Here is a 26,351-nt window from a genome sequence, read left to right as displayed (position 1 = left end):
CTCCCTGGATGGAGGGGAAATCCTTTCTGGAGCTGGAGGAATGCATCTCAAATCTTCAGGATTTGAGCTTTGTTCCTTCCCACTGCTGGAACCTCTCAGGATTTGACTCCATTCCTACCCACCACTGAGAGAGAAGGAGAAACCTCTCAGTGGTGGGTAGGTACAGAGCTCAAATCCTGACGATTTGAGCTTTGTTCCTTCATTGCAGTGAGAAGGAATGGAGCTCAAATCTTCAGGATCTGAGCTAGTTCCTTCACACCACTGAAACCTCTCAGCAGTGTGAAGGAACAGAGTTCAAATCCTGAAGATTTGAGTTCCGTTCCTTCACACCGCCAAGGGGTTTTCTTTCCCCTCCACAAATGGAGGGGAAATCCTTGGTGGGGCTGGAAGAATGGAGCTCAGATCTTCAGGATTTGAGCTCCGTTCCTACATACTGCCATGTCCTCTCCGCTTGCAACCTTCCCTGCTGGCTTCCAATGGGGAAGCCAGCGGAGAAGATTACAAATGGTGATCACATGATCACGGGGTGCTTGGCAACCAGTTGTAAATGTGAGCTGGTTGCCAAGCACCTGTAATGCAGTCGTGTGACCATGGGAGGGGGGTGGCATGACATTGTACGATGGCCAGAAGTGCTTTATGGGCTGTAAAGCACCCTTTCTGAGGCCAATGTAACTTCGAACCATCATTAAACGAATGTCGTTAAATGAGGACTACTTGTAGAGGTGAGCCTTATGTTACATTACAAACTGAGGGAAAAGATTGCAGGTATGTCAGGCCCAGCCCAAGAACAATGGTGAAACAGTCCAGTAGAGTTCAGTTCCTTTATTCGCTTACACTATATAGACAGAATCTTGCCAGACTAAATCTATACCACTGCAACTAGTGGAGATACCCTGGGAGATTCTAGGAAGTGGCTATCCTGAACCACTTATGTCTCCCATGCTCCACCTCCGGACTGTTGTCTTCTGTCTCCTTTCCCTTCCTGGAATGCACCACCTCCTTCCTGATAGTTGTGTTCTCTGCTGTAATCACCACGAGGTGTTTGCTTGATGCAGAGCTTCTGTAAGCCTTGGATACCAGTGTTTGGCAAGCTGGATAAACTTTCTTTCTTTTTACTCTGATTACTAAAGCCCACTATTCTGTACAGCTGTACCCTGCTGCTTGTAGGGCAGTGGAGTGCCTGAGAGCTTTGGCTACTATTGTCCTTCCTGTTCAAATATCACAAGACTTGTTTATAGGTTTTCCATTAACTGTTTTTTGTTCCTCACGGGGTTGCTGAGCTCAAGCCTTTACACATCAGTGTTTAATCACTTATGAAGCAGAGCTTCTTGCTACTCCAAACATGACTGTGAATCAGTGTACAACTTTGAATCCTGCAACTCTGCCTCCTGAGACTACAGATGAAGGAAGTTACCAACATAACTGTTTGCAGACCATAAACCTGGTAGAGAAACCTCACTCAGATCTTACTAATGTGCCCCTACAAAATCCTGACTTTGAACTCTCTTCAGATGAGTCTTCCTTTGTGGTTGATGGAATCTGTTTAACAGGGGCTGCAATTTTTTTTAATCTGCTGGATGGAACCCTTGCCACCTTCCTTGGGGACCCAAGCAGCTGAACCTACTGCCTTAATTCACCAAGGACTATACTGTTCAGACTCTTAAGTCTGCTTTTGGTGTTTGCCATGCTACAGGTGCCTTATGGAAGCTGAGGGGATTCTTCACCTCAGGCTGCCAGGTTGCTCACACAGGCCTGATTGTTTCACCTTTGGATGGATTTCTCCTTTTATTATTAAAGGCAATCACTTTGTTGATCAGGCTGCTAAACAGGCTGTTCAACAACCTTGTGACTTTCAGTCTTTGCATTTATGTTTCAAGTTTCCTCTACTATTGCTTATGAGCAGTGTCTTTCAGATGCTGGGACTGCTACTTGCAATGTCTTTCTGATGCTTCTTGGAACGGTTCCTTCTGGATGGTTCCTGATGGGTGACTGATTGCCCCACATGCTCTTCTTTGTCTTCTGACTCCACAACTACATGTGAAAGGACATTGTGGTACCCAAGCTATTGTAGACTGGCTTGCTCCTGGAGCCTATGTGGAAACTTCCAGGAGCTTCTTCTAGGGCAAGGACTCACAAAGGGGGCCTCCCTGCCATCTCAGTGCATCCATGGTTAGGGGGGATAAACTAACTACCAAACAGTTTTTATCCTTACAGAAGCAGCAGAGAGAGCTCTGGAAGGAGGAGGTAGGGGCCACTGTTCCTCTGAGTGACCGAGGTCCATCCATTCCAGTTGGGAGATTTTGTGCTGCTTAAAAGTTCCATCGCAAGACTCTTGATCCAACCTGGAAGGGTCCATCCCAGGTTTTGCTGACTACCCAAATCACTGATCTTCACAGGCAGAGAATGACCTCAAATATTTGTTTAAAGAGCAGAGATAATGAGGTTGATGAGAGCTAGGCCATTAATATAAGCTACTTTGCTAGGAGATACACCAGAAACAGCGATTGTACTAGCTGAGCAACAATATACTACTGTTGCCTGTGTCTGGGTAAAATGGTCCAGAGAAGCTCTGCATGAGTTTCTGTTATTATACTTTATCATTTATATATGTGCTGTTCTGTAGCTTGGGAAAGTGGTGAACATAGGGGCAGGACATGGGTTGGTTAACAACAGTGTTAATGTTTGTGGTTTTCTTCATGTTGATTTTGTTCTGTATCTGTTGTTGCATCTACTGTTTATCTCAGCAAACCACTTCACAGTTACTTCAATAGATGTGAAGCTTATGATTCGTTTAACGCCCATTAAAGGTTTCAAAGGGGGGAAATGATGGAGTGGTGATTTTAGGGTTAATTTGAAGAAGGCAGTGAAAACACCATGTTTGGTCTCAGATTGATCTTCACTTGTTGTGAGGAAAAGGGTTGAGGTAGATGAGGCACCAGTGTTGTTCATCTCCCTTCCTGTTAAAGGCTGCTTGTCTTGTCAGCCAGGTGCAGTAAGGAGGGAGGGAGGAACCTGCGCACACAATGGGAATAGATAGATTAAAAATGGAATCATATTTCTCTCCAGCAGCAGAAAAATGCCCACCTTTAGGGAGTGTTTTGCCCACCCAAAGGTCTGAATAATTACTGTTTGCCAATGATTATGTGCTTCTTTGTTCTAAAAGCATTTGTAAGTTTGTGTGCTTGATCTAGAAAACTTTTCCAAGTGCCCTTTCTTCTGCAGAATAAAGCTATTAAACGAGATTTCCATCTGGCATGTTAATTGGGTGTTGTAAGCCAGGTTCAACAAACCCAGAAGTTTCCTGGGACAAAAATTGTCACCACAACATTCTCTGTGGCAGGCAAAGGGCAAGAAATACTGGTGGGAGAAGTGAAACTCTTGGCCACAAAAAGTTTTCCTGTTATTGCTATGAATCTAATGAAAGTTATTTTGCAATGTGATAAAAATGCTTACACTATTTAAGTACTGAACTCTTTCATGGTTTTGACAGTTGAGTATTGTTACACAATCACAACTGTAGGGGAATATTTAGAATTAATGTTAAGAAGAGGAACTTTGCTGTGCTGCAACATTTTTGAGGGAGAAAGGCTGATTGAATATTTATATTATAGTAACTTATTATTGTAAGTTATGATCATGTATATTTGTATATTTAAGGAACATTAAAGAGCACAGGCTGGATAAAGGAATGGAGTATAAGATCTGCTTGGTACTGGCTACTGCCTTGTGTTTAGGATCTGTCTGCCCTCAAAAAGGTAGTCGTCCACCATGTAAGTATATAATGTTTATTAATAAATTAAGCAAGGCAAGTTAATGATAATCTCATGGATTAGCTATTAATGGGTTAACAAGCAAGCATAAATGGATAAGAAACTCATTTTCCTTTGCTATACTGTAACGTGTTCATATGAATATGTGTGAATGTATGTGTATGTGATATAGTTCATAGCCCAAATATATATTTGCTGCAACTAAGAATGTTGGAATCCTAAACTCTATTGAGCTCATTAATACATATTTTAAATAGACATGTATATGATTTTTCTCTAGGACAATATTCCCTCTTTTGGGCCTATGTTTGGCTCTCTTGTTATATCTGTGCAGGTATCAGAGAACCATCCACAAGTATTGGAATACTGGGTGCATTACCAGATATCTGAACAGGCAAGGAGGACACGGACAATTGGAAAGGAGGTCACCTGGGAGGAAAAGGAGAACACACACAACTGTTTAACATTCTTAGCGTCCACAGTAAAAATTACAGTGAAAAACTGCAAATTAAAAAAAAAAGTACTTAGGCTTACATGTATATGAAAAGACTGGTTTTTCAGTGGCAGAAATGTGCTAGAGCAGATTAGGAGGCAAAAGCCTTCAGCATGTAATTGATTAAGGTCTTGTCATTTTCAGGCAAAAGCACAGTCTGGAGAGTACTAATCAACTAGTTAAGGCCACAGAGCTATACTCGTTAACTTGCAATTAGCACTTATTAGGAAACACTGCACTGTGAAGAAAAGCTGCTCAAGAAGACAAAGCTTATAAATACTCAAAAATTCAGACAATATTTTATTTTAAAGCTATGCCTGCTGGACATGAGGACCAAAAGGAGGACATGTCTTCCTTTTGCTGGACATCTTGTAACCCTTTCCAAAAGTAACTGAACCAAAAAGCTTTTGTGTTCTGGGCTGAAGTAGCCATGCAAGTAGGCTTCAAGACCATGTCCCAGTGATACCTTGGGCAACTACAAGCAAAGGTGTTGGGGAGGAGAGGTGGCAAATGGCAACATGTGTAATGATGTAATTGCCCAAGTGTTGTGATTATGTACTCATGTCTGGACACCTAATGCAACTATGTAAGTCACAGCTTTTGTGTGATTACTTCATTGGGTGCATCCTTTTGGTGTCATCACATTTTCTTAATGAGGGAATATTGCAGTTTGGCATGCTGAGAAGATCTAGGATGTCCTATCCCAGAAAATAGACCATCAGAATTCCAGGCCACAAACAACTAATCCCTATGTAGTTCCTACAACAAGAAAAATGTTTTGGAGAATCCTGAATCTAGATTTTAATTTATAGATTTTTAAATGTTTTTAAAGAATCATATATGTTTAATTGTTTCTGTTGCACATTGCTTTTATTATAAACTGCTTTTGATTATCTCTGCTTTATGACCGTTGAGAAAGTTTTTACATAAAACTTTCTATACATAAAAATAAAAAATAGAATAAATTGATTTAGGGTCTTTCAATACATTCTGTTAAAAATTTAAGGGAATTAACAGAGGGATTCAGGTCTTCAGATACTATATATCTATGTAGGGATACTGCCAACATATACTGAAATTTATATGTTGGCTATAAGATTTCTTCTTAGTACATTAAACAGTTGTGTGTGTGTGTGTGTGTGTTTGTGTGTGTGTATTTAATAGGTTGGATTTATTATTTGTATTCTCACTTAAAGTACCAGTAGTTAATATATGAAAGAGAATATTTAGATCAGCCTTCTACATATGTTAAGAAAGTGTAAAACCATACAGAGAAGTATGTGGTATTAATAATCATGGGAAGGTTAGAACACAACTCATAACTAAAATTCTACTATCCACCTATTATATTTGGCTAATTTTCAGAGAAGTTTGTTCCAAATGTATCGTTAACTAGACAACCCTGTGACCTGTTGGGTCATCCTTTGACAGAAAGGTAGTGCTGTGTGATGTGACCAGAATGAACATTAAATTTTAGGCTGACCATATTTTTTTTACCCAAGTGCTGGATGGTCCCATGATCATCTATGAAGAGTATATATCATAAATAATAAGTCTACACTTACTTACCTAAACAGATAAACAGAATGATCACAGGTGGGCAAAAAAAGCAGTGGAAGCAGGAGTGACTTCTGACTTCCTGCCAGCTTCCCCATTAATTCTGCTTATGGGAAGCTGGCAGGGAGCATTGGAAATCACAATCACATGACTGCTGGGACTCTGCAATGGCCACAACTTTGTGAATAAAACTGGTCTAAACATCATGGAAATTTCAATTCCACAGAAGTAATGGGTCCTGGATTTTTTTACACATTCTTAGCGGATTTTAGGTACCTTGATTCAAAAATTGTTGCAGTCTAATTGTTGAGCTAACTTGAGGGTACACAGACAAACAGATAAACACAATGAGAGTTTTAAGAGCATATAGATAAAAATTAGTAAAGTAATTAGTATCTCTGAATAATTAGTTATTATGTTCAGTATAGCGAATCTTGCATCTTCCATTCAAAAAAAAAATGAAATAAGTGATATCAAAAAAGGAGCAATTCTACCTATATCTAGTCAGAAATATGACTACTGAGTTAGAGAAAAATGTATGCTCAGATAAGAAAAGATTGCAGGCAACTGCCCAATTTCTTTCTTCCAAACAGATGCCTGCCAATGTCTAATGGAAGTCCATGAAAGAGAGGGATGTGAATCTTCTTTTGTGGGCATTACTGCAGAGCAGTGCACGGCAAATGGATGCTGCTTTGATGCATCAGTGCCTGATGTCCCGTGGTGCTTCAAACCATCGGGTGAAAGAGGTAATGACAGATGGACAGCAGAAAGAGAAGTTGCATCACTTGCTTTTTTAATCCTGTTTCTCAAACATGCTTGGTGGAAGTGCTTCCTCTTTGCAAAGTGTGTTAGGAAAAGACAATGCTCTTGGAGAAATTCACCCTACATTAGAAGCAAAAGAAAAATTGCTTAACATTCCAGGAAAACATTATATTTCCCCTAGTAAGTTAAGCTTCATAAAATTGCAGCTGGTCTTTCCTTTTTTTAGTTGATTAAAAGGATTATTTCATCCTATACCAACAGTAGCCTCATATGTGTTTAGAACAGAAATAAGTGGCCTTTTAGATGTTGCTAATCTACAGCTCCCAGCACTCCTGACCACTACCTTGCTTCCTAGGATAGCTGGGAATTGTGCAATAGGATAGCAAACATATTAGTTCCATCTATTTACTGATTAAAGAAGTATTTTGAAGCTTTAAAGAGCCCCAGTCAAAGATATTCCCAATGCATATAGTTGAGTTAATGGAAAATCTCCATCCTAGACCAACATCATATAAGAAAGTGTTAGCATGGAAGATTTTAGCTCAAGTAGTGATGGAAATATTGAGGTTTTCTATTCCAAAAGCTACACTGCTTCCAGGTGCAATTCAAGGTGCTGGTTGCCAGTCCTAAGCTCTACATGATTTAGGACTGAATATCTATGGGACTCTTCTCCCAGGGGCATCTTCAGGGGCCATGCCATTAAGCCTTCTTAATCACAACCCCGCTTCTTTTGAAAAGCATGCCTCGCAAAATCAGATTAGTTCCCACCCTGTTAAGTTTTAGCAAAACCATTAAAGTGTGTGTGTGTGTGTGTGTGATGGAATTGCTATGAGTAATGAGCTCACCACGATGGTTTTTTGTATGTTTGTTTTAAAATTGTTCCTTTGTTCGGAATTGTAATTTGTGTATATTGTTTGTTTAGAATTATTTTAACCTCATTCTTACTCCAAGAAGAAATGTAAGGCACTCAAAGCCCTTTTGGATTGGACTGGATCAGCACATAAGCACTAGAAAATAAATGAATAATTAAATAAAATCTGTGTGATCAGCTTTCCTGCTGTTAAACTGATATGATAGTGGAGCCGCACTGCCAGACTTACTAATGAAGAATCCTAAAATCTTGGATCAGATATTAGTCAAATTTAAGCCATTAGTAGTAACCATTAGCTCAGGCAGAATGCAACTTTATTTTTTAAACCATTGTTAAGTTTATTATCTGGAAGATACAGTGACCTGCATATTATTTACAATAACAGTTTCACTAAACTATGCAAGGAAAATGATTCCACCACAAGAAAGAAAGGACTGTGGCTTTCAAGGGATCTCACGCAAAAGGTGCAAACGAATTGGTTGCTGCTTTGATCTAAGGGCATCTGGTGCACCAACATGTTTCTATCCTCCAGTAAATGATGGTAGGTAATTTTCTGAGTCTTTTAAGAGCTAAAGAAACAAAAAAGCAATAAAATGTACATCCACTTCCCCCCCCCTTCTTTAATATCCACTTTCCCCACCTCTTCTTTATATCCAATACTCTAAGTTGTCTAAATAATAGAATGTTAAGAATTTAAGTATATTATATAAATATAATTGTATTGAAATGCAATAATGTATCAAGATTTATGCTAACGTAATAAAAATGAAAGAAAAAAGATACAAAGCCAGTGCACAAGTTTGCTACTTTAATTTCTGATAAAAGTATGCTGACACCCCCAAAGAAATTGCACATGTTCAAAACCTTCTTCATGAAAGCCAAAGCAATCATCTCTTTGGTTTTCTTTCTTGACTGGACAGAAACCAGAATTTACAATCCATCCAGAAGGGGACTTCTGTTACCCAAATGCTTGAACTTGAATTTTTTAGGATTAAGTTTTCTTACTAAGCATTTATCCATAACTTGTTTTTAAAGGTCATGCACTCTACACTTATCCCTGATTTTAAAAAATGAAAAATAAAAAGAAGGATGATTTAATGTAATGTGACTCATTTTTCTGAATAGCTTCTCGACACTGTGTAATGGATAGGAGTGCAAGGCTGGAGTGTGGTTACCCAGGCATCACTGCAGAGGAATGTCAAGCAAAGGGATGTTGCTTCAGTTCATATGTTGTTAGTACCCGGTGGTGTTTTCACCCTCTGTCGGACACAGGTAATTATCCAATGATTTGTTCATGGGAGCAAAGCTTATCTGAAACTGAAAGGGAGAAAGTAAATCTAAGGTGAAAATAGCTTAGGAGTGACTAGAAGGTGTGAGGGATGGAGTTGGCAAGGTGGGGAACAAACTGCCTGGGACCAGAGAGGACCCATTTTGTAAACAAAAGCCAGCTGCTGTCAACAGGTCAGTGTGATAAATGGACTGCAAGCAGTCTGCTCCAACCAAGGAGTGATAGAAACTCAGAGTTTATAGTTCGGGACACACACACCACACACACACACACAGAGAGAGAGAGAGAGAGAGAGAGAGAGCGAGAGAGAGAGCTAGTTTTTTAGGCTCTGTAGAGCTGATCTTTTTTGTGGTAACTAGGGTTATATCTGCAATAAAACATCTCATCTAATCAAGCTGAGTCCTTGACTTTCCTGGGAGAGTGGGGAGTTCCGTGAGGGAGAATTACTGTGGTGGTGGCTTGCCATACAGCCCTGACAGGTGTAATACTTTTAATTGTCAGGGTTTATCTTTTTATCAGCATTGCTTACTTTTTATTATAATATGGCTTTATAGTAGAATGCTTTTATCCCTGAAAGCTATCACAGCAGACGTCTGTCTTAAAGGGAGCATAGAAATATTGTAAAGAAATATATAAATTAATTCATAAGGAAGTGAGGGATTGCTCTGTGCATGACAGCAAGGGCCCGAAGCTTAGCATTTGGATGGGAGACCTTTCCACTAAGATGAATTGTACTGTTTTTCTACATCCATTGTTATAATCATTTCTGTATCAGCATTTACTTATTTTTTTATTATTTTTATCTGCGCTCAATCATTGCTGACCCTGCAGTGATTGCTTGGACGAGTCCTTGCAGTTTTCAAGGCAATTGTTTCGGAAGTGGTTTGCCAGAGCCTCCTTCCTAGGGCAGAGCCCAGCTGGTGAGCTCAGGAGGCAGAGTTTCCGTTGCTTCGCGCCCTTTTTGGGCGCGCGCAGTTTCGCGCTTACCAGCAACTGCTCCTGAGTCCTTTTGCAAGGCACCGCCAGCATTTTTCCTCCCACCGGAGTGAGAGTCCCCATTTATCTACTCACGTGAGTTTTCGAACTGTTGGGTTGACAGGAACTGGGGAGGAAACAGGAGCTCACCCTGTTAACGCGAAGGCTGGACTCGAACCGCTGAAGTGTCGACCATTTCTGGCTGGCAACTTTCAGCGTCATTAAGCTGCTGCGCCACCACATCCCCTGCTCAGCATTTACTTATATGTATATTAACATCAGCATTTTCCCTCATAATGCCTCCTCTTTAGGGTGTCTTTGCTATCATTCCAGCACTGTGATATCATTTTGTGCTATGTAAATCATCACAATGCTGAAAACAAATAGAAAACCTCTTTAACCTTTTCTCTTCAAAATTTGGAAAGCCTGAAGATACAGAAGACAGAAAAGGGGGGCAGGGGGAGATTTGTTTCTTCATCCATTTTCAGCCTCTTCCTTAATCATGCCATATCAAAATGTGGGCAGATATTTGAATAAACATAGAAAAAAATAGCGTCTAGAAAAAAGATTCTAGTTTACTCTTCTGTCTGATATGAAAGGTTCCTTTCTGCACGAGTTTCTTCTTTTTACTCTATAATAAGGAGTTTTTATACATGTGGCTATATCAACCAAAATTTCACTTCACTGGGTTGTTGTTGTGGGGAAAATAGGAGGAGGAAGGAGTATTAGGTATGTTTGCTGCCTTGAATTATTTATAAAAATAATAAAGGCAGGATAAAAACACATAAAAATAATTTTTAAAATACATGCTATTCCTTCTGAGAATGCTCACAATGGTATAACAGAAGTCTGAGCATCACTGAAAGTAGTACAATGATGCAGCTTTATCACCAAGAGAAAATATTCAAAGAAATCAAGACTAAGCTTCTTTATTGTAATTTTGTTTTAAGTATCTGCCAGGATATGTGGAATGACACCCAAAAGAAGAGTGCAGTGTGGGACTCCTGGCATCTCTGCTGATGAATGCATGGAGAAAGGATGCTGCTATGAACATCACCAGTATGCCAGAACAGTCCCCTGGTGTTTCAAACCTTATGAAAAGCAAGGAAATTATTCTCTCTGAAGAACAAAACTGGAAGAAGTGTGGTTTGTTTGAAGAAGATGCTTGCAAAATGAAGACCAATAGACATATCAGCACAGTATGAAGATTTGCTCATATGATTTGCATTATTGTAGTAAACGTTTAGTGTTGAATACTTTGAGGGAATTCTTATTCATTTCTCACTTTTTCAGAAGGAAGAACTATAGCATCAATACTAGAATTATCAGTGTTAAATCAACAGAACATTCAGATCATATTTTTGCACAATCCCAAATTATAAATAACAGACATTTCATTAAATGTAGTACAGCTTTGTCTTGACTAAATATTCAAGATTAAAAAATTAAAAGTACATTAAAGTTTGTACTCAATGCACAGATCCCTATTGTGGTCACTAAATGAGACTACTTGTAATTAGCTTGAATTCTAAGTATTTTAAAGGTCACCCATTCCTGAAAGAATATGCTTAGCTTTTAAGATTAGCTAAACTGGCTTTCTTCCTCTTCCCTCTGAAGCCAGACTAGTATCCACACAAAAGCAAATCTTCCTGGGAACTTTATACCATCTGAGGTTTGTCATTTCCCAATTCTTTCAGCATCCAGACTTAAAGAAACCTGCCTTTTCCATGGCTTTTGTTGCTTTTATTTAGTTGAATTTTAATTGGTTCTGACATATGGATTGGTGTTTTAAGTATATACAGTGTGTGTGTGTGTGTGTGTGTGTTCTCTTTCATCTTAGCTTTAAATTAACTCTTTTAAAAATAACATTTCCAAAAATTTTTGTTTGTGAGTGCATTTGAGAACAAAAGTGAGATAGCATTTTAAATAAACAAATGTAAAATGGGATGTTACTCAATCTACCTGCATACCCAAGAGATCAATTTCCACATTGCCCAACAATGAGGTGAAGTTTGTACTTGGCTTCTTGCTAGTATGATATGTATGTTTACACATAGTGTAAGTATACTGCCTATTTCTCAAATCCTATTCTCATCTAGTCTGTTTATAAACAGTTTCTATTGCTTTGAACGTCACGTTTAAACTCAGTGAGGTTTGTCAAGTTTCTAACTCACTAGATTCAGTCTGATTCTTCAGACTTCTACATTGCCAAAACCAGAAAGAAGCAAAGGATAGCCATCGTACTCTGGTCCACACATTAATATCACCAGATCATAATATTATGATTTTTGTAAGCTAGACATTTCAGTCATTGCCTATTGAATGGTAGAAGTCAGATCTGAATCCTGTTTCTTAGGGAAGGGGAAAGAGGGTTTTTAAAATCTCTTTGGCTTTGTTGTGTTATATCCTCACTGCTTCCATATTCCAGCCTTTGCCTCTGTACTTTGCTCCTAATTTAATTCAATTCTTTAGAGCTGGGTGGTGACAAAGAAAGTGGATCAGCTGTGAGCAACAAGAAGAAAGTGCTGCTCCAAAAGCTTACCACTCCCATTAGGGTGGCTGCTGCACCAGCTCCTGCTGTTCTGAAAGAACCAGGAGGCCCAATGCACACTTTTATACAAGTGCTTAATGGCAGATGTGCTTTTTACACATGAGCAAAGTATTTTTTAATTTACAGGACATTTGGAATTAACAGGCACCACTTCTCCCTAACATTACTTGGGGAGTGTGGCAATATCCAAATAAAATAGGATATTGGCATTGATTAGACCCAGATCATTGGTGCAATTCTGTATTTTTCCTATAGCTAAGATGGTAACCATGTGATGGATTTGAGGGATCTGACCCCTCTATGTTTCTGAATAGTAGAATTATTTCTATCTAGAGTTAAGAAAGGATTTACATTATACTGAATGGCATCCCTCCATCAATCAGACTGGTAGTTCATTGTCTTCTTCTAGCTGATAAGCCTTATCTTCCATCATCTTCAGTTCCATTGAGAGGTTTCTGTGATGAGTAGCAAGTTTCCATGGTACCTCATCCTCTTCGGCATGTTACTTCAAGTAGTGTCCAAACAATTTTTTTTGGCAGACTTCCTACTTGCTACAAACTAATCCAACTCAGATTCATTTACCAATCCATATTGGGTTTTACTAAAACTAAGAACCCAGCTTCAATAATCAGTTGTTGTCTAAGTCCATTTCAGCTGCTAGCTAACACCTCCATATCCTGGATGGAAAAAAATCAGCAAAATCTATTTATGGGCACTGCATAGGTTGTGTTTAATAAAGGCTTTTCTTAGGCCTTTATTAAATACAAATACAAAATACCTCACAGAATTGTCTCAACATGTAGCTTGGCTATTTCTATTATTGCAGTAACCAAGATAGGATCTACATTAGTGTCTCTTCTGTGTGTAACACATCTTAATTATGCTATTTCTTTAAAATGAAACTCAAAGAATTTAAAATGTAAGTATGAGGTACACATGATACACATACACACTTCTTTCTGAATGTCCAAAGCTACTCTGGAAGAAATAGGTTGTATACCATACAAAAACTATGAAGAGAAGACTGGCAAAAAGGCAAGTCACTGAGCTCCAAGAGGTGATATTTTCCCTTATTGAGGTTTGCCTCCCTGAAAAGCAGAATCTGAAGTATTTTGTAATAAATTAAAAGAATTGTACTTGAAAAAGATGATGATGATGATGATGATGATGATGATGATGATGATGATCCCCTCTCACCCCTATGGTGGTATGTGTCAATCTCAGGTCTTCTACCAGAAGCTTGGGAGGTTGAGGGTTCTACACAGTATCTTAGCAGTTCCTAGCACTGCACTCTTCTGGACAGAAAGCTCTGATGTTGCTCCTGGGATCTATTGGATCCACTCTCTCAGCTTAGGAGTCACAGCCCTGAGTGCTCCTTCCACCACTGGGACCACTTTGGCCTTTACTTTCTACATCCTCTCTAGTTCCTCCTTCAGGCCCTGGTACTTCGCCAGTTTCTCATACTCCTTCTTCCTGGTGTTGCTGTCACCTGGCACCACTACATCTATCACCACCACTGTCTTCTGGTCCTTTTCTACTACCATGATGTCTGGTTGATTGGCCAGTGCCTGCCTGTCATCAAAACAAAGGAAACTGAAGATATTCAAAGAAAGTGATCTCCCTGGCCATCAGTACAGAGTGAGATCTGGTTACAAACTGGCATCAAGGTTAGATAGCCACTGCATTTTTCACTTCTACTGTTTTGACCTCTTTTGAATCATCTGTATTTTAGAAACTTTTGTACTCAGAACTGTTCAGCACAATCTTAACTCATTTCATAGGCATCCACAGAGGGAGGCAAGTAACATCATGCAGTGTCATGATATCATTATGCAAATGACATAAACTCTGCAATATGTGTCAGTCTATACAATTGACACAAATTACATAATATTGTGTCATTTGCACAAAGTTGTCATGATACCCCTGATTATTGTTAATACTGGGTGCTATAACTCACTGTGGCAGAAACCAGCATCAAAGTGCAAAGAAGGAAATTAGCGTGATAAATAATTCAGAGACAAAAACTTGCAATTATGGTCCTAGGAAAATATTTGCTGTTACTTTTTGGGTTGGTAGAAATGGGAGTAAAAGAGAAAAGCTGAGAGTCCTTGACTTTTTTTCCTTTTCTTACTTTTTCAGAGTGTTAAAATGATGCTTCAGAAAGGAACTTTCACAAAGAGCATGCTATGGATAGAACTATTCAAGCACAATGTTATCCCATGTGCTGAAGTAATTTTGGTTTCCATATGTTAATGCATCTTTATAGTAGACAGTTAATTACATATTTTGTTTCAGTATGTCACTTCTTTACATCTGCTAAAGGCAATCATGATTATAAAAAAGCAATGTATTTATGTTTATAATGTATTGTACATTTGCCTCTCATGCTAATATCCATGTAGTAGCCTACAGATGAGACATTAGCCTTTTGTAACTGAAAGTTTCATTTGCAAGGTGCTTCTGTGATTAGAAATATATCACATTAATAATATGCAATTAAATCATACAAAACACATTGAACATTACTGTGTTGTGCTAATAAAACTTCTTATATATCTTGAAGTTTACTATGATCCCTTGCCAATTATAAAAGACTTCTGACACTTTAATAGCATCAGATATTTTTGCAGTACAATTTTTTGTATCTACAAAATAGTATTCTACTGCAATTAAATTGATCTTAAAGATTTCATAAATCTATCTGCTTTTTTTCTCCAACAAGTTGACACAGCTACTTTTCTGGACGATGTCAGAGAATAATTTCCCCCCGTACCTCAACTGTTACTTTAGGTAGATTAATTGGAATAATAGAGAGCTCAGGATGTTGTAAACAAGACATGAGCAGTACCCTCAGAATAAATTAACCTCCCAGGATGGGAATTCTGGGAGCTGCAATTTAACATGTGGTGGTGGTGGTGGAGGAAATCAGTTTATGGAACATCAGAATAAATTGATCCCAAACAGTGACTTTCAAATTATACTACAAATAATCCCTAACAGCGATATGTGTGGATGAGCTTTTGGGATTAGAACGTGTTACCAGTATCCCTAGTGTCTGATTTACATTAGTTTCTTGCAACTGCACAGGTGTATATATAGATATTTATTTCACTGTCCTCTTATTCAGACTGGCTAGAAATGACTGGCTAGAGTTTATCACATAAGATGAAGAATGGAAAACAGGAGAGTGGAGAGTGCATTGCAAACTCACTGGAATAAGAAGACCTTAACTTGGAAATGTTATATAAAGTGTAATAAAAACAGAAAAGTAGAGGTTTCTGGTTTTGGTTGTTGATAATTTCTTGGTGTGTAATGTGTGTTTGGTTAGTAAAATGATTGTACAAAAAGTGAATCTGAAAACTAAACCAAGAACTACAGGTAATAATAAAAATAACATTAAAACCACATTCTTATAGGTTGAAGCCACTTTAACTAGCTGATTAGCCTCTGTCATTAGCCTATGTTCATGTCAATGTAGTCCTCTCTGATGCTTCTTTCTTCTCCTGCTTTGTGCTTCCCAGCCATGAAGGGACTGCTGGTCACTGACATAACCAATTTCTCTGCCTTGAGAAACTTTGGTTCAACTCCCACACCATCCATTCGCCCCCATTCCCCCATGTGTCTAGAAGGAAGGACCAGGAACCACCTCTCATTCTTCCTGACACAGAGTGGAAAGAAAGGGAGGTGTTTCTCCTCCTCACTCCATTTCCACAGAGATTGGCAACTCCTACTTCAAAGACAGAGGGACAGGAATGATTGGGCTTTCCACTCCCACTTCAATCTCCGCTTTTGTCTGTTAATCTTTTGCTGGAACTGGCAAGACAGCCACCATTTCAGAACTCTATCTTTGGAGCAGCAGTCTCTTCCAGTCTGGGATACAAGAGTCAAGGAGGAAGTTTTCTCTGCACTTCTCTCTTCAATCACCCAACCTGCAGCCTATCCCCCACCTACCAAGTTCCCCTCTTTCTCAGTGTTAGTTCCCGTCTGCAGAAGTTTTATTGTGCAACCACTTAAGCAGCTTAGGTTTGTGAGGATTCTGCAAATAGAAATGGTAAAGGAAGTGAGCTGAATATACCACATCCATCAGGCACTCAACAGGAGGCCCGTACATAGCATATTTTGCTATCATAGGAATGGTCCAAAAAATCTTGACTTTCAGTTCTTAGATGGTCATATAAAAGGGAGAAATCTGGTATAAATCCAAATGTGATCAACAGTGATTGGGTGGCCTTCCTGATGATGGTGGTCAGCAGAATGTTTAGAGTAGGTTTTGACATAGGCTAGCTAAGTAATAAGCTGCCTGAAGCTCCTAGAAGGGTCAAGGGGCTTCTGTGATGAATGAAATTAGAAAAAAGTAAATCTTGACATGCAGCCACCAACATTCATGAAGAAGATGGATAGTTTTAAACATCCTAAAATGCCCCATTAATCAAATGTCATGATAGAGTTGCAGAACCTTCCCCTCTCATGGAAGAAGAAACATATAGTCAACTATTGTCGTGCAATTCTCCTTACTCTCAGGAAAAGTAAGAAGATTATGGCAAAGGGGTCCCCTGAAAATAATCCATCCTGGCCCTACGGATAAGGGCCTAATCTTTGTTGAGCATGGGTTTGATCAGTGTTGCATTATAACACCCCATCACATGCTAGGCATTTCTGTTAGTGCAGACTAGTAAAATCAGTTGTACGCTAACAAGGAAGCTAGCATGGAAAGTACCAGCAACAACATGGGGTAAAGCCTCAAATTTCAGGAGGCAAGCCCCCGCAGCTTGTCACGTGCTCAATCAAAGCACATGATCCCTTGCGCTTCATGTATTATCATATATGGTTATGGGCTTGTATTAGGTAGTGTGACGTATATATGCTTAACCCTGCCCTCTGATGTATTAACCCAGCCCTCTGATGTACTCAATAAAAGAGGTTTCCAGACTCCGGTCTGGGCGCTCTCATCCCCCTCAAAGGAGAATCAGTTTGGTGTCTTCTTTCCCCTCACTCGTGAGAGGCCCGCTGTAACTGCGTGAATGTTACAACTGGTGACCCCGACGTGATCCCCAATAACTGGGTAATCGTCCATCGCCCTCCGCCTGAGACCTCCGATACTCACGCCCGGGAAAAGGGCTCGATGCGTCCCAGCCGCCTGCCGGCTCTCTCGTAGGTATCGGAGGCGGGTTGTCCAAGCCCCAGGTTGCGTACCTCCACAAACTTGGAAACCTTCTCAAGGCCCCTTCTCCCTCCGCCTGAGACCTCCGGTGCTTACGCCCGAGAACGGGCTCAACGCATCCCAGCCGCCTGCCGGCCCCCTCGTAAGTATGGGAGGTGGGTTGTCCAAGTCTCAGATTGTGCACCTCCACGAACTTGGAAACCTTCTCAAGGCCTCTAACATTATTCTTTCTAATCGAGGCACCCCATTGCCTCCAATTAAGAAAAAGGCTAGCTGAACTGCTAAAATATGTCTGGCTCAAATGTCCGGTCTATCCTGAGACCGGGTCAACAAAAGCCACATTGTGGAGAAAGATTTTGAAGTATTTAAATGAGCCGCCAAAAGCTCCACAGCAAATTATTGTCTCCTGCCGTATTCTTTTAGAAGCTCTGGAAGTTTACGATGAGGAGCCGAGGATGGCTGCTGCTGAAATCACAGCGCCTTCTCTTTACGAGGGCCATTCACCATCGGCCCCCCCTCTCCCTCTAACATCAAAAGGAAAGGGATGAGGAATTTAGGGCCATTTGCCATCGGCCCCCCCCTCTCCCTCTAACAACAAAGGAAAGGGATGAGGAACTTTTCCCTCCTCCGGTAACTTCAACTGCCGGACCCCTAGTACGCGCCATGATAGAGGCTCGTGCTAGAGGGGAATTAGATTTGGAGGATATGCAATCTTGTGCTGCCTTCCCTGTCTCATATATTCCTGATCCCAACAACCCCAATAACCCTCCTACCCAAGTGTTTGCTCCTTTGTCTTATAAAGTTGTAAAGGATATTAAAACTGCTGTAACTACTTATGGCTTACAATCTCGCTATTCTATGGGCTTGTTTCTAACACTTGCAAATTCTTCTGACATGATGATTTTTGATTGGCAAATGCTGTGTAATATGATTTTAACTCCTGCTCAGTATGTTGTGTGGTGGTCAGAATATCAAAAACAAATTGCCCTTATTGTGCAGGATGGTTTCCCTGCAAATGTAACCAATGATCACTTGCTGGGACAAGGAATTTTTACAACTGCTGCCGCTCAAATCAACTCTCCAAGGGCTTCATTTCCCTTGGTTTCACAAGCAGCTGTATCTGCATTGTGGAAAGTTGATGATTCCTCAGCCACCCCCACACAATCCTTTTCAAAAATCATGCAGGGATCTACTGAAAATTATTCTGAATTTCTTAGCCGTTTCCAATTAGCCATTGAGCGTCAGATTGATAATGAGGACGCTCGTAATGAATTGTTATTAAAACTAGCCTATGAAAATGCAAATGCTGATTGTCTGGGTCTCTGTGTATTACAAAGAACCTCTCGTGCCTCAGTGCTCGGTTGGAAGTGATTTGTGTGTTTCCCCAATTATTTCCACGCTGTTGACCAGGGCTGTGTGTCTGTCTGCTCCAGCCGCACCTATCTGGAAATCCAGGTAGAAAGCAAAGGGGGCTGACAAGATCCGCGTGCCTCAACAGGCTGTGAGTGTGTGTGTGAGTGACCATAGGCTGAACCTGGGAGCAGCGTCTGTAACATACCCATTAGACTTGGCCACTTTGGAAACAGATCTGCGAGAAGCAAGGAAAGCTGTTGGAAATGTTGGAGAGGAAAGTAAAATAAAGACTGTGGGGGAGGTGCGAATAATAAGAGATAGGTGGAAAAGAAGTGGGGAGACAGCAGGAATAGGAATTTGTGGAGTAATCAGGGGCAGAGAGTAGGGTATGGAGAGGAGCGTGTGCAAGTGTGGCGAAAGCTGAAAGAAAACATGGAGAGATGGGATGGGGCTCCTACTAGAAGCTTGTAGGAGCGGGTGAAGCAGTTATAGAGAAGTCAGGGAGGAAAGCATGGATCAGAAGAGGAAGATGTAGGGAAAGTTAAGGAGAAAGAGCAGTTTTTTTTCTGCTCCAGCAGGAACTGAAGCTGGAAGGGGAGGATATGTGAATTGGAATCCCGAATGGCTTAAAAACCTAGCAGAACTAAGAACAGATATAGCTAAAGCCTTAGAACAAACTGATGCTGTTTCCAAAGAATCCACAATTACATTAAACCAGGGGATCAAGTTATGGTGAAAAAAGGAAAACCAGGAGGAGCCCTGGGACCACGATGGAAGGGACCACATACAGTCCTTGATGTAATTTCACCCCATCTAGTGTACCTGGACACAAACAGATGGTGGCACCGTTCCCAAGTTAAGCCTGTGTAACTTGTGTAAATAGGCTAGGTTATTTTTCTTTTCTATTCCCTTTTTTGTTCCCCCCCTTTCTTTGTTTTCCTTTGCTTTTTGTTTGTTTGTTTGTTTTTGTCCCCCCACCCTTTTGATTTTATCCACAGGATCCAAGCATGAAGATCTACAGTACATCCAAATTCTCCTGCTGGGACAATGCCTAGAAGCTCTGCAGCACAGTTCTAACAACAATTTTTTTTGTAGAACTGGCACAAACAGCTATGAACAGCTCAGCTTTTGCGTAGGGTGACTTTTGGCAGTGGGAGGAATCACATCTACCTGTTTCTTTGGAATACCCTCCAGCCTAGAGACATTAAGAGATGTTACTGTTTTAAAGAATTTCACTAATGACTTGTGGGAGGGAATGTTTTTTCACTTTGGATCTTCTCCAGAACCTGAACCATGGACAAACTAGAGGAGAATGACCCTGAATCTTTCAGGTGTAACCAATGAAGAAGTGACTGATATTAGTCCTCCAAAACCGTGTAGCTATTGACTAAGAGCAGGACAAGGCTGCAAATCCTTTCAATGTTTTTGTTGTTTTAACCTTGTAGGGCATTATTTTGATACACAATTTTATACTCTATATATACACAATTTTATATATTTTATATATGCTTCACATAATGTATAACCATACCTGTAACAGTGCACTCTATTTTATTTCTAAAGGGTTAACTTGCTTTTGCTTTGTAAAGAGCACCGGTTTCTTCCTCCCCCCTTATCTCTTTGCTGAATGCCCGATTGTCTTCTAATAAGCAATTAGCCGAGTACAAGCTCAATGTTGTATCAAGCTTTTCGCAACAGTTGTGAGACCCTGCATTCCAGAGAGAGATAAGAAAAATCTTGTATGCCATTCCCTTGGTAACCAGAAGAAAAAGTTACATTTAAGTTCACCTTCCTAAGAACCACCTTTCACTTGTTCAGACCGTCCCAAAAATCCCTTGTATGAGGGGATGTATTATCTGATTATAGATTTAAATGTCTATAAAGCCTCTGATGTTTGTGTTGTGAGGTGTGATTCCATCAACATTTTTTGTTAATGTGTTGATTGGGGTCACCCAGCTGTGTCTTGATCAAACTACATTTGCTATTCATCAGAAGTCTTACATTGAGACAAAACTAGCCAAGCTTAAAAATTCTAGCCTCTCACATTTCCCAAGATCCAGAGGGATGGAGCTGGTCATGGCTCACATCTTGGTTACGACTTTGGATCTTGGGGAAGGAAAATTGTTCAGACCTTGTTGTTTGTATTATTTGTTTTTATATTAATTTCTTCAATCTTTTAATGTGTTAAAATTGTTTTCTGGAAATATTGTATTTCCATGTCAACTGGACAGCAAACCTATTGGCAAGAATGCCTAAAAAAACCTGTAATGCTCTGAGTGGGTGATGAGTGAACCCCATTTTGTGGCATCTCCTGTTTAACTCGATGCCAAGGGGAGGAATAGGTCAGACTTGGTGGCTTCCGTCCCTCTAGCTAGTGCCTGGCAGCCTGGTTGGGAAGGACGTGGGTAAGTGTGTGTGTGTGGCCTTGAAGGAAGAGTGCTGCTTCTATGCTGACCATTCTGGAATTGTTCAAGAATCCATGACCAAACTGAGAGAGGGCCTGAATGCCCGCAGGCGAGAGCGTGAAGTCCGACAAGGATGGTTTGAGGGATGGTTTAATCTCTCCCCGTGGCTCACAACCTTGGTTAGCACTCTCGCTGGACTGTGATTATAGCATGTACAGTTGGTCCTTGTGTCCTTAATAGGCTTATAAGGTTTTTTCAGGACAGACTGGGTACCATAGAGGCACAGGTCAACATGGTCTGCACTCATAAATACCTGCCTCTCCCAACCACGGAACCAGTGGCACCTGAACAGCTTTTTTGCAAACCTCAACTCACCTTTATCAGTGATGAGGAGGAAGCTGCTCTTTAAAATAATAAAAACAGAGGAGATGTTGCATTATAACACCCCATCACATGCTAGGCATTTCTGTTAGTGCAGACTAGTAAAATCAGTTGTACGCTAACAAGGAAGCTAGCATGGAAAGTACCAGCAACAACATGGGGTAAAGCCTCAAATTTCAGGAGGCAAGCCCCCGCAGCTTGTCACGTGCTCAATCAAAGCACATGATCCCTTGCGCTTCATGTATTATCATATATGGTTATGGGCTTGTATTAGGTAGTGTGACGTATATATGCTTAACCCTGCCCTCTGATGTATTAACCCAGCCCTCTGATGTACTCAATAAAAGAGGTTTCCAGACTCCGGTCTGGGCGCTCTCATCCCCCTCAAAGGAGAATCAGTTTGGTGTCTTCTTTCCCCTCACTCGTGAGAGGCCCGCTGTAACTGCGTGAATGTTATAGATCAGTTAAGAAAGGAGTTTTCCCTCCTGGGAGGAAGAGTTGTCCAGTATGTCAAAGAGGAAGCTCCAAAGTTTCCTGGGCAGAGACTGGAGTTAGGGCAGTGTCGTAAAGCATAAATATTTTGGTTTACATGCTAAGGTGTCAGCCTGATTATCTGTGTGCTTGGAAGGTAAGAGATTTGAAAGTCAAAATGAGAAAAATAAATGTGCCTACATGACCTAACTTTGGGTAAACTTGTGGGGAGTCTGTAGATACTCTAGATTCTTGCAGTCCATTCTGCCTTTTGCAGGAAATGGTGCCAACTCCAAAAGGCCTCCTTAATAGCCATAAGTCTCTTCTTAAAAATACCATAGCTTTATTCAGCCAATAGTTGAACAGATCACACAGATGGCCGCAAAGATATATAGAATACTTTTTGCTACTATATATTAGTCATTCAGATTTATGTAGTATATATCTGGAAGCCCTAAAGATTAGGAGAAATATGTGTAGGAGAAGTAATCCTCAAGACCCCTTGGTTTCAAAACATTAAAACTGTAAATCAAGGATTAGATAGTCTTTTCCTGGCTAGAGCTGGGTCTCCAAAAATTAACTTTTTCATAGCTGTCGTTGGAGCAGCATGATAAGTCTAGTGGATGCTTAATGCATCTATTTTGCTTGTTATTTCTTCAAAGAACCCTGAAAAAATTGAGTAGTATGGTTTTAGTGGGCAGGGGCAAGTCCAGAGATTGCAAAAAGGATCATAAGCAACCAGTGGACTGTGGATTTGTCTATACTTGTCCTAAAGATTCATCACATTGAATTAAACATAGAAATGCAATTAGATGCTATTGTGTTTCTTTTTAAAGTCTAGAGAGGTGTGTGCTATCTGCTGGATCCAACTATTTACATTACCTATTTCTAGTATTAAGCAAAATAATAAAGGATGGATAAAACCTGCAGGTCTACAATCAAATCACAGTAAGATACTCTTACAAATGGGAATTATGATAAAAGAAAATGAAAACAGCAAAAACAATGCTCAAAAAGTTCATCCTATTACTTGACATGGTATTCCTGATTTAATGCATTTACCAGTTTTTAACCTTTTCCTTATAGCTTTCTAGGTATAAATAATCACATTTGATTTTATTTATTCTTTTTTAAATGAAATGCTTGGGTTATATGATCTGTGAAAAATAATTCACAAAAGAACTTGAAAGGTGAAATGCTGACAGACATATCCAGAGCTACAAAGTCAATGGATCCATGACAAGATGGCTAGTTACATAATATGTTTGAACTTTCTACAGTAATGTAAGAATGAAGTTCAGAGTTTCTAGAAACCTGTCCCTTGATGTCAGAGAAAGCAATGTTTTAAAAGATGACATAACTAAAGACCTTATTACAAAGCTTCCAACTCCTTCTCAGGTAGGAATCAAAATATTTGTCTTGTGAACTAGAACAAGCAAAGCTAACGTGAGAGAGCAAAGCAAGCATATTTCTTGGGGCTGATTCTTCCTTACATGAGCAAGTTGCAAGGGAAGAGCTGTTTTCAGGCACTGTTGCTTGTCGTACAAGGGTGGAGGAAGAGAATAAGGGGAACAATGTATTCTTGTGACCACAAACGGATAATTATAAGATGTTGAACAAGGTGTAAGATACCTTGTTGCTGCAATAATCTATTACATATGATGGTCTTTTTGGTAATCTAGTCCTTTCTTTTTTCTTTTCTTTTTTCTTTTGGCCAATTAGTGGAACTAGAACAGGAAGAAGGAGGGCGTTTTGAACCTTATAAGTGAGCATGCCCACCTTCATTCTGTTGATGTGAAGCCCTCCCTGAATTCCTCAACACCTACATCAAGAGAAGTAAATTACATCATAATCCAACAAAGGATTAGGTGAGCATTTTAAAAGCCTTTTGACTTGCATTGGGAGAATCAGTTTATTCCAACTGGATCAGTTTCATATCAAGAAATAGGTATATCATGAATATCTTAAATATGCTATATAAATTGATTTAATAAATTAATTAATAAATCTGTGAAGACCCGATGTTATTGTTCAAACATTTAATGAATTTCTGACACAATTCATCTTATATTTTTAACACAAATTGGTTCTTCCTTTCAGATATATTTTTGTCTTGAATTCCTAAAACACTATATATTTGTAAGTTTTGTTGTTCAACTTTAGACTCTATTTCTAGTTTTTATTCTTGCCATTAAGGGAGGGCAAGTGCCAAGAAAAGTCTGCTTTTCCTTTCTTTGTTCTTTGGCCTTGCTGGATTAAATCAAAAGTATACGAATTCAGCATTTCTGTGCTTGTATTATTATTCCTAGGTATAACTCAGAAATTGGTTTGCTCTGGGTGCTTATGCAGTCATCCTGCATTCCTGTTCACTTCCTTCCCCCTGGTGAATCAAGGAGTCCAATGTTTAACCCTGACCTTGCACCGAAAGCTGACCACTCTGTCTGCCTTAATTCTTCCATCAACCATACAGAGAATAATACTACTGAGATTTTTATGGAAATCTTTCAAGGGTTACAGTTAGGAAATGTGTGAAGCACTGCAAAATTAATGTTGTATTAGGGCAGCTGATCTTGAATCAGAACTTATTTTGCAAATTCTTATCTGAAGTTACTATGTTTAGTGTTTACATAATAGAAGATATGACTTAAAACATGATTAATTTTGGCTTTCCCCAAACTAACACCTTCTAGATGTTGGATTAAAACTTTCATAACTCCATAATCTTCCTTCCTTCCTTCCTTCCTTCCTTCCTTCCTTCCTTCCTTCCTTCCTTCCTTCCTTCCTTCCTTCCTTTCTTTCTTTCTTTCTTTCTTTCTTTCTTTCTTTCTTTCTTTCTTTCTTTCTTTCTTTCTTTCTGTCTCTCTTCCTTGACATCTTTCTGTGCAGGAATCAAACCTCAAGAAAGAGATACCAATACTCTTGAATTCTTCAATAAATCTGACTCTTGGTGAAGACTGAAATTCAAAATGAACTGCAAATGGCTCTGGTTCCTGGCTATTGCTCTGATATTTGGATTCAGCTCTCTGGCAGATGCTAGAATACCCATTAGACCCCCACGTAGACCCCCACGTAGACCACCAGGTAAGCCAGCCATCAATTTTAGATGTTTTTATAGTTTTAGACTCTTCAGGTGACCTCCAACAGCTCATTCTGCAATTCTGTTCCTCTTTCATAGCATTTAAAAGACATATGCGTATATGGACATATTGTTCCTATAGTCAGAGGTAAAATATGCCTGAAAAGCAGTAGTGACAGGATTGAATGTCATATTCTTTATAGAAGAGTAGGAAAGCAGGGTAGTTATAACACACTTGCCTGTGTGACATTGGTTCTTCTGGAACTGAGAGGACTCAGCATCTGGCCCCTTGACTATCCTAATTGATGACTACTCATTTCAACATTTATGAAGGTACAACTGAATGCCAACTTGGGAATTAGTTCCATTGGACTTATAAGGTAGAAGTACATAACTTCCATTTGACTGAGAACTGCCTCATACTTTCTGTAGCATGCTGAGGGCCATATGCCAAAAATGTGTGGAATATGGACCAAGGGTTTCTTTTTTTTTGAAGGGGGTTGAAATTTGTGCCTTAAACTTCATATAGCCATGAAGAACTCCTAAAAGTAAAACCTTTTGGCTTTGGCCTAAACTCTGGGTAGGCTCTGGAGGCAGCAAAATAGATGCTGACATCTATTTTACATTCAACTTTGAGGTTTCAAGAAGAAAAGCCAAATTAGTCAATTAGATATCCAAGATTTAGATGCTTTCTTTCTTTAATTTGATAAAAATTAAGAGTTACAAGACTGAACATTAAGATTTGGTGGCATTAGTTACAGTATATTGTTGTTTAATTTAATTTAAAATTTCAGTCTAAATATTCTTTCTCCAACCTGATGCCCTCCAGGTGTATTGATTCAGATGTGACATCAGGTTTGAGGAGAATGCTCTAGGGCCTATGTTGCAGCACTTCTAGAATATGTATATAAAGAATTTTCATCTAGAAGTCAAAGAAAGATTGTAGTGGAGTGAATGCCTCCTATTCTTTTTTTGCTTATAGTTCCTCATAGCTTTGCACTAAATACAAATTAAACCATTTCTCTATAACTGAATTCTATATTTTTCTCATTGATCAGGTAGAAAGAATTGCAATGTACCTCCAAGAAGGAGACGTGACTGTGGATATCCTGGAATATCAAAAGCAACATGTTTAAGGAAAAACTGTTGTTTTAGTAGCAGGATCAGAAATACAAAATGGTGTTTCTTTCCTCGGTGAGTAATGCATTTCTGTGGGACTTCTGCCTGTTCCCTT

At 39.6% G+C, this 26,351-nt stretch overlaps 1 protein-coding gene across 1 annotated transcript; it reads left to right on the top strand.

Annotated features, from left to right (window-relative positions):
* The first annotated feature begins 2,474 nt into the window (after positions 1-2,474).
* LOC103063522 (uncharacterized) lies at positions 2,475-14,932 on the top strand. The gene is made up of 6 exons (XM_025170917.2): positions 2,475-2,548; positions 3,658-3,770; positions 6,414-6,566; positions 7,839-7,994; positions 8,579-8,725; positions 10,667-14,932. Exons 2-6 carry the CDS (start codon positions 3,689-3,691, stop codon positions 10,837-10,839), a joined length of 711 nt encoding a protein of 236 aa, XP_025026685.2. The 5' UTR covers positions 2,475-2,548; positions 3,658-3,688; the 3' UTR covers positions 10,840-14,932.
* The last annotated feature ends 11,419 nt before the right edge of the window (positions 14,933-26,351 follow it).

Source organism: Python bivittatus, unplaced genomic scaffold, assembly GCF_059951505.1.
Source record: "Python bivittatus isolate LINGU-HERP-01145 unplaced genomic scaffold, Pbiv_v1 ctg000350_np1212, whole genome shotgun sequence".
In the NCBI taxonomy this organism is placed as follows: Eukaryota; Metazoa; Chordata; class Lepidosauria; order Squamata; family Pythonidae; genus Python; species Python bivittatus.
The sequence above is the reverse complement of the archived record's forward strand: the minus strand, read 5'-3'. Positions and strand labels throughout refer to the sequence as shown.